Source organism: Bradysia coprophila, chromosome II, assembly GCF_014529535.1.
Source record: "Bradysia coprophila strain Holo2 chromosome II, BU_Bcop_v1, whole genome shotgun sequence".
Lineage (NCBI taxonomy): Eukaryota > Metazoa > Arthropoda > Insecta > Diptera > Sciaridae > Bradysia > Bradysia coprophila.
The window spans coordinates 8085366-8101842 of NC_050735.1; the positions used below are offsets into that span (position 1 = coordinate 8085366).

General features: G+C 35.0%; 2 protein-coding genes and 1 long non-coding RNA gene across 4 annotated transcripts in view; 1 reads left to right on the forward strand and 2 right to left on the reverse strand.

Moving 5' to 3' along the window:
• Positions 1–6650, reverse strand: part of LOC119070431 (cyclopropane-fatty-acyl-phospholipid synthase-like) — a 20407-nt gene extending 13757 nt beyond the window's left edge. Inside the window, exons 1-3 of one of the 2 annotated variants that reach the window (XM_037174787.1) lie at positions 6549–6650; positions 3462–3909; positions 2603–3401 (exon numbers count right to left, since the gene is read on the reverse strand). In XM_037174787.1, coding sequence (XP_037030682.1) covers positions 2611–3401; positions 3462–3882 — 1212 coding nt within the window. In that variant the 5' untranslated portion in view covers positions 3883–3909; positions 6549–6650 and the 3' untranslated portion in view covers positions 2603–2610. The remainder of the gene's footprint in view (positions 1–2602; positions 3402–3461; positions 3910–6548) is intronic. The other variant, XM_037174777.1, reaches the window with a different exon arrangement.
• LOC119070809 overlaps positions 1–16477 on the forward strand; it is a 531393-nt gene that overhangs the window by 194547 nt on the left and 320369 nt on the right. The window lies entirely within an intron of this gene.
• LOC119070424 (cyclopropane-fatty-acyl-phospholipid synthase-like) lies at positions 7572–8937 on the reverse strand. Its single transcript, XM_037174766.1, has 2 exons — positions 8486–8937; positions 7572–8426 (listed from the first exon to the last, which is right to left on the reverse strand). Exons 1-2 carry the CDS (start codon positions 8904–8906, stop codon positions 7636–7638), a joined length of 1212 nt encoding a protein of 403 aa, XP_037030661.1. The 5' UTR covers positions 8907–8937; the 3' UTR covers positions 7572–7635.

Here is a 16477-nt window from a genome sequence, read left to right on the forward strand (position 1 = left end):
GTTAATAAAAGAATTTATTTAAGAGCGTACAAGGGTTTAGCTTCGGACAAAAACCAAATGCTATAGCGTCATCTCTTTTAATTGAAATGAAACTCGTATTGTGTCTTCAACAACAATAGAAAATCGAACATCGAAGACACCCATCATAGAAATATAGTGAAAACGAAATGGCCGCCGTGATAGAAACGAAATTGTTTTTGGTTAATTTCTTAAAAATAAAAACTTATTTAAAAAAATTGAAAACAAAATTTCGTGGTTCGTGACATAAGAAATGGTTTTGATACAGGAACTTATATGATTATTCTCGATGTACTGCCGAAAAAATGTACCTAAAGTGGAAAAAATTTTTGCCTTGCAGACGTGTTTTAATTGTGAAAAATATTCGTGACAGTGAAACAATATTATAAATGGGAAAACACATTTTTGTTAAGTAAGGTTCCAATTAACCGTTCGTCCATTTTTTGTTGTATTCCATCTCTTGAATTATGTTCCCAAACATGCCCTATTTTTCGCGCAATTTTGGTTCTTGTCCGAAGCTTGTCCTTGTACACTCTTAAAGTTTGGGACCAAAATTATTCGGCTAAATTCATGCGATTTTCAATAATGTTTTAATGTGTGCAATTTGTTGAAAGCAATTTTAGAATTTTACGTAGAATTGATGTAATACTTTATAAAGTACAGCCGAGGACAGTGAAACGGGACCAATAAAATAGTTATGTCACACGAAATAGCTTTCGTAAATGTAAATTGAATTTTTTATAGGGAAAATCGTCAATAACATCCCAAACATGGAACTTTCCACAATCTATGATCCGAAATCAGAAATCCGAAATTTCCCAGGTCATATCTCAACCTCCTAAACATGGATCATGGCCGGCCGGCTGAAATCAGAAGTAGTTGAATATATCTTTCGAATGACACTTTTATGAAAAATAAATTGGAAATGGCCAGCTCCTCAAAGTTGATGAATTTTCCGGGACACTTTTTGGGAGAACCCTAATACCGACTCCATTCTGACTCCTCCAAAAAAAGTTCTTCCATGAAATATCGGTAATGAGCCATACTTGCCAGAACAGAAGAAAGTTTGTATTTTCGGAGATATTTGACTTTGAAGGTTTTCATATGAATGGCTTTTCCTGCCGGAAAAACGATTTTCCATTTTCCGGGAAAAATTTTTGTTTCACAACTTCTTATGGCAAACCAGATGAGACAAAGAAAATTTCTTAAAACGTAAATCGCATGGAATTACATATCGACCTGCACTTTTCCTTGTTGCCGCGTTAAGTAATTTTTACCCGATTTTCAAAATTTCTGTTTTCATTGACAGAGAATGATATTCATGAGGCTAAGTGCGTAGATGGGCAATATTAAAGTAGTGATATGTGAGTAATTCGAATTTTTTTCTTCTTCTTTACCACGAAATTTTTTCATTGGTTGGTTGAGTAGTTCCCTTGTTCACTATGATTAAAAATGTATGGAAATGTGATGGAAAAACGTTAAATGTAACAGTTTTGTGCTCTTTGTTAACACGATAACTTGAGTAAATCTCAACCGATTTTCAGAAACTTTTTTTTTATTCGATTAAGTATTGAAATCTTCAGGTCAAGTTCGAAAAAAAGTGGTATCGGTTCAACCATCTGGGAACAGTTCTCAGAAGAAGCCTTTTCTGCTCTTTGTTAACACGAAATGTGTCGAAAAATCGATTTCTTCGACCACGGGGAATTCTCCCTTTCCTCAGAAAACAAAAAATTTGCTGACATAAAAATACTATTGTGAAGTTCCGGCAGTCAAGGGATCTGACCCACCCAAAAGGTGGGACCTAGTTAAAGACTAACAATTCGTATTATAAAACATCTATAATAGTCTTTCAGTGATTTCATGTGTATTTTATGTGTGCTTTTCTTCATATGATAGATAAAAATAGGGAAAAAGTATCTTTGCTCTCCAAAACATTTTTTTAATTAATATTCAACGAAAACTGTCTCTTATACAAACTTAATTTCCAGCACTTAATAACTAGGTCCCACCTTTTGGAACTATTACAACTTGCCTTGGGGTACTTGTCAAAATATCTCTTTCTTTTTCATCATAACACTCTATATTGAGAAATGCCATTTTTTTAGAATTTCCGTTTTATGGTGACACGGAATTGATAGGAACTCGTCGGTTGGATTTATTGATAAAAACCAGTTCAACATTATTGTTTCGCGAAAAAGTTGTTCGACGAAATTATCAGAATGGAACTACCGATTCATTTGAGCCATAGCTCGTTTCGATCACCGTCGGCTTGAACCCTGAATCCTGACTGTTCGAAGTTTCATTGAATTTACTCTGAACCACTGTAAAAATTGTCCACTTCGTGCAATAATTGCTTCCACCATTGTCCTATTTGTGAAGATGAGAAATGGATAAAGAATTTGCTCAGTTTCACATCCAATATTAAAGCCAGAACACTGGGTAGAATCAGAAGAAGAGCTCTTGGAACTTCCACATCATAATATTCACAGCTATGTCACCTAAAAATAACGATAGCACAACCATTGAATGGAATTATTTATTGACTGCAGTTGCAAAATAGTAAAAAAAAAACATTTTCGGTAACATCGAAATTTAGCGAACGGAAATATATCCACCTTCAAGACCTTTCGTTAATACGATTTGCCATAATTGACCTCTACGCGCTCGGAAAAGCCCGGCACACATAAGGAAATAATATGTCCACATGCGGTATGTGGCTTCCGGGTTCTCGTACATGTGACTGATTGTGGTCCAGTTTTTGACGAAATTATCATTCCAAGCCACCAATGTCTTGTCATAATCTGGCCCAAAGTTGTGCCAGTCCTCGATGCAAAACAAGTTGTCTATGGCTTTAGGAATATCTTTGTGATTCGGCATAATTGCATTCGGGAATATGTATTTCTCCAAAAACAATTCCATTGGTGGAGTGCTGTCATTGTCGTGACCAATTGTGTGTAGCAAGAAGATACCGTCGTCTGTCAAACATCGATGTGCAAGTTTGAAGAACGATCGATAATTCTTACGTCCAACATGCTCAAAAAACCCCACGATAACAATTCGGTCAAAGACTTCATTAACTTCTCGATAATCGTGTACGCGAATTTCCACCTTTAGACCTTTACAGCGAACACGAGCATCTTCAGCGCCCTCTTTAGAATTAGTTACTCCTACCACTTCAACATTGTACTTCTCGGCAAGAAATTTACACAAACCCCCCCAGCCACATCCCAAGTCTAGAACTCGCATTCCCGGCTTCAGTTTAAGTTTTCGGCAGATAAGGTCCATTTTGTGCAGTTGTGCTTCGTCCAAATTTTTTGCATCTTTCCAGTACGCGCAGCTGTAGATCATATTTTTATCCAAGAAAGATTTGAAGAGATGATTGCCTAGAAATTTCATATTCTCTTCGGTTTAGACAAAATAATGTTAGCCAAATTCCCTTTTACCTGTATCATAATGTTTATCAGCAACTTCTCGACTACGCCCTAAAGTTTGTAAATTGAACGCATGGAACTTAAGGTAGTAAATTAAATGGTCCCAGGGAAGCAGCATTTTTCGATATACGTCTGCCATGAAACATTTGTAATAAAATTCGTCAAGCTTTTCGCAGTCCCACCATCCTTCCACATAAGCTTCGCCAAATCCCAACGTTGCATCGTACATCAGTCGATGGAATAACCAATCGTTATGTATCACAATATTATGCGGTGCCTTACCACTCGGTCCTGCTCCAGAGGTATTAAGTAACTTGATTATAAATGCTTTGCATGGCTTTAATCCGATATAAGCAACAATGTACATAAATGTTCGCCAGAGCCGTATTGCTCCTAAACTGGCCACATGCAATGTGTTTATTAATGGATTCATATTTACCAGAAACAAAACTTCAGACGCCTGTAACAATTAATACATTAAAACACGCTGATATTACGTTACATGAGATGATCTCATCAGTGATCAAGCTTTTCGTTTGAAGAAAAAAAATATCGCACAATGATTCCAATTGCTCAATATTTTTAGAGTTTATAATACACTTTTGCAACACTACTAGGAATGTGAAGTTTAGTTTGTTTAGTGGCACAGAGTTTAGTTTGCTCGCTTTTGCCAGAGAAACTCTGCTGTTCAGATCATGAATCTATTAAGGTAATTACAGTCTTTAACATTTCAAATGTCTCACTGAAGTTGCGGGAAATTACAAAAAGATGTCATAATATTACCGAAATTATACGTTGATAATATCGCGAATTCTCACGATTCGAAGCATTACGTTTAGGGTATCAAACTTAATATGGATATACATGTCATATTTTTTGCTCGATGAACGACACGATCCGCGCCGGGTAAACTTTAAAAAACACCAATACAACAGAAACAAATTCAAATTAAAGACTGACAAAATGTAAAATGTGAAAATAAGTAGTAGTTTTGTTGAATGTAAACGAAAAACTCAACTTTTTTTGATAGTTTCACAAAAACGTAGTAGGGCGCTAAGTGCGCTTGTATACAGTTAGCGAATCTTACAATTCTGAGGCCCTAAAGGTACTTTGGAAGAGCTTGAAAAGATGTACTAAAACAACCCAAAAAACTTAAAAAAAAAGTTGGTCCATGACCTTAGGATCACTATTCACAGAGTGGACCAATTTTTTTTCTAGTGAATGGTGAACTTTGGTGAACTTTTTCATGCTCTTTCAGAATATACCAACCCCAAAATTTTCACTTTCGAAATAGCTTCACAAATCGTGCGTGAGTTTTGTAATGAAAAACGTCACAATATTACATGTGTAATGTCACAAGATTAAAAAAGGCATCTTCGATTTGTGAAGCCATTACGAAAGTGACAACTTTTTAATTGGTGAACTTTCAAAGAGCATAAAAAAGTTCATTAAATTTCATCTTTGAACCAGAGAAAAAGTTAGTCCAAGGTCCTAGATTCGCAAACCGAACCGACAAAGCCATTAGTTTTCCAATTGGACCAACGTGGCAATGTTGCGTCCATTTTAGGAACATTACCACATTCAAAGGATTTAAATGAAATACATTATTTGTAAACTAATCGATTTAAATAAGAATAGTCATTGGACCAATATCTCCTGAGAGATAAGACTTTGAAAAGGTTTAAATTTTACACATTGATCACGTCATGATTTTAAAGTCTTATCGCTCGGTATATAGTAGTATCCGATTGGTCCGATTCAAAAACCATTTAGCTTCCCGGAGTCCTGAGATCATGCACTACACACTGGCATTTTGTTTGATCAAAATCCATCGAGTCGAAATTCAATTATTTTTGCATTTGCCTTTATCGTTTTAGTATTAGTGTTATTGTTCGGCATTTATTGACGAAAGATCTGACGTTACCTAATGCTTGTATTACAAAAAATCATAAAATCGCACGCTCGATTTCTGAAGCCATTTCAAAACTCAAAATTTTGCGGCTTGTATATCCTGAAAGAGCTCCACAAAATGCGCCAATGTACACCGATAAAGCTGACAAAAAGTAGGGCCAAGGCATTAGGCGCCATCTTTGAACTTAGGCAGTGCCGGACTGGCTCAAAAAGGCCCTTCGGGCGTTCTATGAAGAAATTTTTCATAAGACTCTTCGTTGTCATTTCTTCATACAAAAATTAAAAGGCCCTTCGGGAATCGAAGGGCCAGTTCGGCACTGAACTTGGGTATGTACAACGAAATTTTTTGTCGGGCTTAAAGGTGTAATTTGATGAACTTTTTAAAGCTTTCGAATGACACCACCCTTAGCTATATAACTTATCTAATGGCCTTAAAAAATGAAGACGTACTGTCAGTACAAAAGTGTCATTGTGGCCATATTACATCTTTATGTGATTTTTGCTTTTTGTTGAATTTTTCGATGTTTTTCAACGAAAACACTTTTTATTTTCATTTTCTCATTTCAAAAGTTCCCTTAATTTGGAAATTCGTTGTGTTATTCTGGCTGTGTAATGATTACCCGCCATTGATCGGCTGAAGTACAAAATTTAACGTATGTATGTTACGATTCTAAATTCGAACGATGGAAATGTTAGAACTGGAAATGTTGGAGTTTTTAATAATTTGAATTTGAATAATTAGAACGAAAAGGAAAAGGAATAACTTGATCATAAAAATATTTATTTAGAGTCATGACATCTTATTAGAATTTCCCGCAACTTCCTGACTAAATGTAAAATGTGAAAATAAGTTGCAGTCAAATTTTTATGAGAATTTCATTGTGTCATTGTAAAACAATGACATTCTTTGAAAAAAAAAGACAGTGAGACATTTGAAATTGAATTCTCAAGTTAGAGAAAAAAATGCCCAATAAACGACCAAATATCTATAGTGCATTCTTGACACTCGAAATTATCTCAACAAGGGCATTGCAAAAATTCATCATAACAATATAAGGCTAAAATACAGTATAGGTGAACAGGGGGGATACAATATAATGCACTGGTAAGGATGGTGTACCCTTTAGTAGTAAAAAAATGTAAATGGGGAAGTGCACACAGCACTTAGACACACAATGTAAGGCTTACGTGTCACTGCGAACGTTTTCTTTTTCAAAATACCTCCTCTCAAAACAAAGAGAAACCAAATAGTAAACCAACTTGTCGTTATGAAACTACGAATAGAACTACGAAATTTATTATACTTAGGTCTTAGCGAGACTTCTAAGATTGTTAACATTTTACAGGTTTTATCTCTCTCAGCTCCTCTATGCCACCCGTAACTTGTGTTGGTCTACAAAAAACTCTCATAAATGCCTTGATATCATCCACTTACTCCGTATACGCTCAGTTTACTCTTCATTTACTCTTTAGAAAATTAAAAAGAGGCGTGGTTTACCTAAACGGAGGTAAAACGGCGTAAGTGGAATTTTCGAAATTCAAATTAGAATATAATGAAGCAATCAAACTTTTTTCTTCGACCTTAGGTTGGTTTTAGAAGAAACACTTTGGCTGTTAGATCTCGTTCCAAAGTCACCACATACAATTTTCTTTGAGTTGCTACACAAGCTTGAAGCATGAATATATCCACTAGAAGATGTATCCACATTTAAATTTTTTTTTTTTTTATTTTTACCGAAAACGCATGATCATTTTACATGTGATGAGTATTTACATATTTTATAATTTGTAAACTTCATCTAGCTGATTGTTGGATGGGCGTGTTCCAAGAATGCTGGTAGCATTCATCATATATTGAGAAATGCCATTTTTTAGAATTTCTGTTTTTTGGTGACGCGGAAACATTTTCGCGACCATTTTAGAGACTATTTTTGTAAGAGCCATGACAGTCCAAGAAGATTGTTTCACGACAAAAGTTGTTCCATGAAATTATCAGAATCGAACTAACGATTCATTTCGCCGTCGGCTTGAATCATGACTGTTCGAAGTTTTCACGTCTGAAACACTACTGTTCAAATTTTCCGCTTCAGGCAACAATTGTCAAAGCTAGGAATCAGAAGAAGGGTCGTTGGAACTTCCACATGAATAATATTAACAATCAAACCATTGAATCGAATTATTTATTGACTGAATACTTAACTTCATTTCATTTCATCATTTTACAAAATAGTAAAACAAAGAAAAACATTTTCGGTAGAGCGTCAAACCATCAAATTTAGCGAACGGAAACATATCCACCTTCAAGACCTTTCGTTAATACGATTTGCCATAATTGAGCTCTACGGGCTCGGAAAAGCCCGGCACACATAAGGAAATAATATGTCCACATGCGGTAAGTGGCTTCCGGGTTCTCGTACATGTGACTGATTGTGGGCCAGTTTTTGACAAAATTATCATTCCAAGCCATCAATGTCTTGTCATAATCTGGTCCAAAGTTGTGCCAGTCCTCGATGCAAAATAAGTTGTCTATGGCTTTAGGAATGTTTTTGTGATTTGGTAGTATTCCATTGGGAAATATGTATTTCTCCAAAAACAATTCCATTGGAGGAGCTGTGTCATTGTCGTGACCAATCGTGTGTACCAGAAATATACCGTCGTCTGTCAAACATCGATGTACAAGTTTGAAGAACGATCGATAATTCTTACGTCCAACATGCTCTAAAAACCCAACGATAACAATTCGGTCAAAGACTTCATTAACTTCTCGATAATCTTGTACGCGAATGTCCACCTTTAGACCTTTACAGCGAACACGAGCATCGTCAGCGCACTCTTTAGAATTAGTTACTCCTACCACTTCAACATTGTACTTCTCGGCAAGAAATTTACATAAACCCCCCCAGCCACATCCCAAGTCTAGAACTCGCATTCCCGGCTTCAGTTTAAGTTTTCGGCAGATAAGGTCCATTTTGTGCAGTTGTGCTTCGTCCAAATTTTTCGCATCTTTCCAGTAGCCACAGGTGTAGTTCATGTTTTTATCCAAGAAAGATTTGAAGAGATGATTTCCTAGAAATTCGTAGTCTCTTCGGTTTAGACAAAATAATATTAGCCAAATTCCCTTTTACCTGTATCATAATGTTTATCAGCAACTTCTCGACTACGCCCTAAAGTTTGTAGATTGAACGCATGGAACTTAAGGTAGTAATACAATTTATCCCAGAAAAATAGCGTATTGTTGTATACGTTTGCCTTGAAGACTCTGTAAAACATTTCGTCAATCTTTTTGCAGTCCCACCATCCTTCCATATAAGCTTCAGCAAATCCCAACGTTCCATGGTACCACAGTCGATGGAATAACATATCGTTATGTACTACAATACTATGTGGTGCCCTACCATCGGGACCAATTCCAGCATTATTGAATATCTTGATTAAAAATGCTTTGCATGGTTTGAATCCGATGTAAGCAACAATGTACATAAAGGTATGCCAGAGTCGAATGGCTCCTAAGGTGGCCACATACAATGTGTTCATTAAGAGATTCATATTTTCATCTGTAGCAAAATTTCAGGCGTCTGTAAGATGAAATTATATTGATTATCAATAAAAAATGTTTGCTATTTCAGTTTGAAAAATTGAAGCTATTTCACGGTTTTATAAATCGTAATACTTGTTTGGACAATGACACAATTGTAAAAATAAATGAACGGAGACCAGGGCCTATTTTAAGGAATTTAATTTCCAAAAATTTCCAAAATTTCACAAGTTTCACAAAAATTCTTAAAATTTCTAAATTTTGTTTTCTGATAGATGTCATTCCAAAGTAATCAGTTAAGCTCAAAGACATGAAAAACAACATTTACGATGCAATCTGTTGTATTTTTAGGTAAAATGACGAAAAGTGATGGAAAAATTTGAGAATTTTTGGAAATTTAATTTCCTTAAAATAGGCCCTGACGGAGACGGAATTCAAATCGATCAATATCGTTATTGTTAACCATACAAACTGAACAATATTCACAAGAACACGTAGCAATTCAAACAGTTGTTCATTTTCCAACTTTTCTAAGTTTCCATCAATTTCTAATGGATGTTAAAAAAAATGAGCAAATGCTTGAGTATTAAATTGAAAACAATTGTATACACACAATATCTGCGCTCCACTGAGCTTAATTCATACAAGGTATTAGCACAGCAAAGCCTTTTCACTCCAAAAAACAATACAAAAATTTCGAAAAATTCTGATTAATATTTTCAGGTGTTTTTTTCATACCAACCAGCAATATATTTTATAGAACATACCGTAGCGAATTAGTGACAAGAACTAAGTCATATTTTTCTCCACCTAGATCTATATACCTTGCTTTGTAAGCGTTGATCAACGTTTTTTTTTTTTGGTTGATGGCACAGCCCTGCTTCTAGCATGAACATAGAAAATATTCGAAGGTACGAAAGCTAATGAAATCACAGGGAGTTGCGGGAAATGTTAACTACTATCTAAAGGCAAGAATGTATTCGTAGCTTGCAACAAATTCGATCAAATTAACTTTTATTTTGTTTACTTTAATATTTTACCCAGAAAATTTATTCAACAAATCTAGCATTAACAACAACATTGAAACATTGAACATTGAAAAAATTCCTCGTTGATTGATTTTTTATTCTTCAAAAATCTAATCTCAGGAACCATGAAAATATGAGTGAACATAAACTATAGTCACAATAGGTGATGGAATTTGTTTATGGTACTGTCCGTTTGACAAGCGGATCGCCACGGTTCAGCAGTGGGTTTTGAACATTTGTTTTTTACACGTTGGCACACATGCTCTTGTCAGATTCAAGATTGTTTTTACGAAGGTTACGCTGATTATACTTTGTGAAAAAGGCCAATACCTTGCAAATATGTCACATCTTGGACAGAATTTGACACTGCAATATCTGCAACATGAAAAAACTAAATGTTCGAAACCCACTGAAACCCCGTGCTTCCATCTACGTAATATACACATACTAGGTGAGCCAATCTTAATCTATGAATCTCGTTTTTCGACATACAAACAAAATAAGAATAAAAAATTAGTTTTCATAATTGCTGCTTAAAAAAATCATTTTATTCGAACGAATAAGTCTCCGTTGGTAAACGATCAATAAAATTTCAAATTTCACTAAAAATGCAGAAAGAAAGCTTTTTATTAAAGTGTTCAAAAATTCTGTGCCAATTACATCAGTGTAGACGTTCATATCGACTTGTCACTAAACACTCTCCTCTTTGAACGCACTCAAAACTTGTTCGTTTAATAGGTTTAATATGGCATACAATGTAAATCACATGTACATCACATGTACATCAAATGTACATCAAATGTACATCTCCTGTGAATCAAATGTGACGACAAAAAATGTTTGATTAGCACGTACAGCAAATCTACGCAATATTTTGACACATCTACGCCACATCTAAATAGTTTAAGGAACATAGAATCAGGTTGCAATTGAGTTTCGACAAAAATAATTTTTAATTTAGGTGAATGTGAGCATGCAAAATGGCCAAATTTGCCTGATATGACACATTTGCCCATATGTGATCCGCACATTTGGCCTTATAATAACACAATGTATTCAATTTTATTGCACATATCGGTGCATTTGGGTCCAAAGTATTAGGATGTGACAAAAGTTTGATGAAATTCATCGCTAATTGTGCAAATGTGACGATTAAACGAAATGTGATGTACATTTAATTCACATTTGAATGCCGAATGTGAAACAAATGCGGAATACATGTGAAACACATGCGAAACACATGTGAAGTGAATGTGTTTGTGAGAGCGTTTGGAGGATTCGTGTACAAATCTTACAAAAATACAACACTTTTGTTTGAAAGGATAGACTATTCGAATTTGAAATTATTTTTTGACGAACGAACAATGATTGCGCAGATAAGTAATTAAATGGAATTTTTATTTATTGGTTTTGAATTTATTCTTGCAACGTTCGAAAGAAACAGATTACTTTTTGAAAATTATTTACGAAATGCATTTTTTAATTGAATCACTTCTCGTAATGTCTAAAAGTCAGATTCAAATCGATTTTTTTCAAAATTCATGTTTGCTCATAACGGATCATGGGTCATCGTCATGGTAAACAGGAGAAAGAATTTAGAGTATTCTTCCAAGTATTTGATTAAAATTAGCAAAACATCACGAAATTTGAAGTGGACGTTGTAAAAGTACATAATAGGAATCAGGTAAATTTTATCCTATTTGGGCTCGCACGAATATATCATTCTTGTTTTTAGTTGAGTCTTAACATTTCCCGCAACTCCCAGTAGGCACTACGTTTCTTTTGTACAGATGGATGACTTGTTTCGTGGTGTGAGTTTTAAAACATACAATACAAACAATCCTAAACGGTAGCTCTTATCACTAAAGCCTCCAAATTTGACACTTGTCCCCGAACTTGGTTCTTCAAAAGTTTTTGATATTCGAATCGGTGAATCGGTGTCAGTGGAACCTAGGACATACAGTTTACAGAAAAGAGGTGGTGGAAAACTGGCTTTGGGTTACAATCGGTAGTGGTTGAAATTCTAATAAAAATGGTACACAAACTCTTTCAATGATGGCTTCCTGGTACAGGAGACACGCCAAAGTTCAAAAATGGATAGTAATAAACTACCGATAAATTGATTCATAATTTAATTATACTTTTATACTTTCACCAATTTATTATTTTTTCGAAGTTCGAACGGGATAACAAACAACAGCTTTTGCAGTTAACGAGATCAGAATCTAATCCAACAAGTTTTTAAACTTAAGGGTCAAGTAAGAATTCACGCCGTAAGTACGTTTAAAATTTCAAAAATTTTGTCGCATATCGAAAACTGAATGAAAACTGCCACCCTACAAAAACAATAGGTACGTCAAAATAAACAGTGATGCGTTTTATTTTTAATTGTGAGGCTTTGCTATAGCTTATAAGCTTTGCTAACAATCTAATTCAAGCCTTAAACGCGCCCAAAATATTCAAATTTTCATCGTGATAAAAGTGAGTTTTACGATACAACTTTTCAAAAATAAACAATAATGCGTTCTATTTTAAAGTTGGGCGGACTTCCGATGTTAATTGCTTAGAATAATTTCGATTTTTATCGAAAAATTTCTCCTCATTTTTCCTTAATTTCAACTAACAATTTCCTTATTTCTCCTTACTTTTGTGCTAAAACCTCCTTAATTCCTTAATAAGTAGTCCAAATTTAGAGTGAGAGGCCTGCGCCTCGATCTTAATTCAACTAAACAAAATCTTGAGTTGATAAGATATTCCACACCACTTTTTCAAAAAAAAAGATAGTATAGGTAGTGGAACTGGCGTCAACTTCGTCGTGAGCCCACATCCAGCTGGAAGAGGTGCCAGCGACATGTACCACTTTTCTATCGGTATCGGTACTTATTTTATCGGTAGTTTATTTTTTTTTAACGGTAGTATTGAATTAATTTATCAGTCGAATTTAATATCCCTTCAAAAATCACAATTCCGAAAGTCTATACAGCTAATAAATACTTGGCAGCAGTACCAATATAAAAAAAATGGAAACAATCTACGTAGAGTCCGATACCAGCTCGAAGTTTTTCGCTCAAACTCGCGAATTTCAGCGTCACCTGAAACATACTTTTGATAATGGTTAATTCTAAAATGCTGGCAGTCTCAGCTTTCCATAGATATCACATTTGCTATGAGTCACGTCAACAGTGGCGATCTGTTGCACACATAAGAATGATTCGAAAAATCAATAGAAAAAGTAAAAGTGCACACAAATGATCAATGACCGCTGCTTTTTGACGTTGGAAAAATTAGTGTTCGTTCTCGAAGAAGTGCTATGTCTCAAGCCTTTAAATAGTTTTATATGTCAAGCAATTTAACTAAAAAGACTGGAAGTGGTCATTGAGATTATTATGAACAAACAAAAAACAAAATTATTCAAGCATTCAAGCAAATACTTGAATCATAGCTAGGGGTACGCAGACCTAGCGATTTTTTTATATAAAGTTTTGATTTGAAGTTGAAGTTACAAGTTACAAGTTTTTGTTTAATATTGTTTAATTCATTTCACAATCTCAATTCTAACGACAGAAGAAACTGAAACTCTAATTCCAAATGTCACGCTTTCAGAGCGTAAAATCTGCAAACCATTTCCCTATCTTCATAACAAGACAGTGTCAGCAGGAAAATCAAGTTCGAGTTTTCCAGGTGCGGATCGTTTTTCCGATACTCAACAAAATCTAGGAAAAGTTCGTAGAAGAAACTTTTTTCACGTTCCAAGTCGCGCAAGACAATTTTCATTTTCATAATAAACATGTATTACATGTAAATAAAAATTATCTCGTGCGAATCGGAACGTGAAAATTTTCATAAAAGTTCTTCTACAAACTTTTTCTAGATCGTGTTGAGTATCGGAAAAACGATCCGTACCTGGAAAACTCTAACTTGATTTTCCGGCTGACACTGTCTTGAAGACATGGACTTAATGTAATTTACATGTAGAGAAAGAATCCTCTAGATATGTTGAGCATTATTTCACACAGCTTTTAAAGGTTTTTTAAATTTCGTATCTCAAAAGACCGACTCGAGGTCAGTGCCATCACTGATTTTTGCAGTAGTTACGATAACAATTTCCACAATCTATTCACTTTGGATAAGTGAAATTATTGGCATAGAATTTTGTAATGTCTGAATGGGGCTGCGAGGCATCCTGGCCTCATTAAGTGGTTCATTCTTCACAATTTAACTGACTGTTTTTTTAAATTTAGTTCTTCATTTTGTAAAGATTATGGCACGTTTTCTCTGGCAATTTAAACTAATACCACAATTTTCAAATAATTTTCATATAGTTCCACACTTGTTTCTACAACTGTTTCTCCAATAGACAATGATACTAGTTCAAATATAAGACAGAAGAAAACAATGACAATATAAAAATCACACGAAACCATTTAAAATTATCAACATTGCATAAAATTAAGAAAAAAAGGTATCTAAATCGAGCTACTGAAATATTTGGGTATCACTTATTTCCCTGTTCACTATATGCAACTCAGCATAATAATGTGCAAAATTTGCGAACTTTAGATGCTCTGTTCGCGGCAGAGTAAAACGTCGGACATTCGGAAAATGAATGACTCATGCCTGGGTTTACTCTGCTGTGCTCTATTGCATAAATCGATGTATGAATCTCGGTGCAAAGTACACATCTCGAGCCTCATAACGTACTTTGCACTCGATGTCACAAATAAAAGTAGTTTTTTTTATAGAATACGCAGATATGGTGGAATCACTCGCAGGTCAGCCTTCATTTAAAGCAACAATGCCAAGTTCACATTAGCATCTGGTTATTTTTCCAATTAGTTGAAAAATATTACAACTAAAAGTGAAAAAAAACTTGACGTGATGTGATACATTCTAAAGATGAGTACTCTTAGGATTAAGGAACAAGTTAGCAGTGAAATCTGAAACCTTAGTGGACGTGAAACTGAATTTCTACCCCTGGTAAAAACGTCCTCTGTCCTCTTCTGTCCTTATTTTTTAAGTAAATTTAATGCAGCTAATACCTAAGGAACGAAAAGTTTTCGCTGCGTTATAAGAAAAAGTAATCTTCACTGTCAGACGAAGTCTTCATCTCAACAAAATTTTCACTCGCTCCGCTCGCATTCTCATTCGCTCATACATTAAAATAAAAGTGAATAATTTTAAAAGAAAAAATTGTGTAGCGTTGCGTGAAATACCAAAGATCACGCAAGGATAAGGTAAAAAGAAGTCTGTATTCGGGTATTATGGAGTGGTTGTTATCACTGAGAAGGAATCCAAAAGAACATCAGTACGATTTCAGTGCATATTGCACAGATCATTTTTTGTTTTCAGCATGAACTGTGGTGTAAATTACACAAAAGTTGCACAAAGTGCCTGTACGTACAGTCATTGTAATTCCGTTTCAGAAATTCACTTTTCCTCCTCTTTTTTGAATGTGAAGGAGTCCTCTGTAATGACAGAGTATTTGGGTTAAATGATAAGACGTTGCATGGTTGGTTTTACGATACGAACTTTATTCTCGTAGTCGTTCCTAATATAAATGTAGCTAATTGACTCTATGTACATGATATAAAGGTGGTGAATATGAACATAGTCGGGTTTCTCTCAACACTCTTTTTTGACGCCGAAATGTCCTCTTTTTGAAAATTAAAAATGGGAACCCTATCTCTGACCAAACCTCAAATGGCCTGAAACCAGATTCGACCTGAATTAAAAAAAAAAAAAAAAACTAACCTGACGGATTGTCAGGTTATCCCATAGAGGTAGGGTTATCCGATTTTTTTGGATTTTTTTTTACACTGTAAAGAATTTCCAAGTTTATTCAGGTCAGGTTAGGTCAACGATAAATCAGGCCTGGTCAGGTCATCCTAACCTGAACTGAATTTTTCTGATTATTTCAGGTTTCAGATTTCAAACACGACCTGTTTCGAGCTACCATTAGAATCGGGGACGGATAATCTTGCACACAGTGCAAAAACAACACACTGTTCAACTACATAAAACTCACACACGATTTTTCGTTGCCAAAATTTTGTAAAGGAAGACATTAAGTGCATGGGCTAGAGAATCTTTGGGTGTGCGAGATGGTGAAAAATTTATTTTAAGATCTGGAGAAGTCTCTCAACAGGCCCAGTTGTCGCGCATGACATGTGTTGCCTTAAAAGACATGTCTCTTTTGGTTGAGGTCTGGATTCAGGTGACTTTATTACTGATCTTCCGTTAATTTTAAATCAAGTTTCTCACTTTAATATAGCCAGCTCCTTATCATTTTTATTGCAAAGCATACCAAATGGGCGACCTGGAATAATCATGGTTTATTTTGATCGGTTAGTACCTATCTGGCTGGAAATTAGCCCATGAAAATAAGAGAGGCGAATAGAGAGGCGCTGACTGATTTCAAAATTTTCATTTTGACCAAAGAGCAACCCGGTAAGCAGAGATCCAAAGTTAGCAAAATTTGTAAAATAATGATAAACGACTGGGTTGAACGGACGGTTTTTATTTTTATTACTAACGAAAAATCTACTACGCCCATT

Bases quoted from the DNA above. Each gene is read 5' to 3' on its own strand.
- LOC119070424 (XM_037174766.1), bottom strand. From the start codon at position 8,906: ATGAATCTCTTAATGAACACATTGTATGTGGCCACCTTAGGAGCCATT. The intron at 8,427-8,485 runs GTAAAAGGGAAT...ACGAATTTCTAG, and splicing joins TGATAAACATTATGATACAG to GAAATCATCTCTTCAAATCT.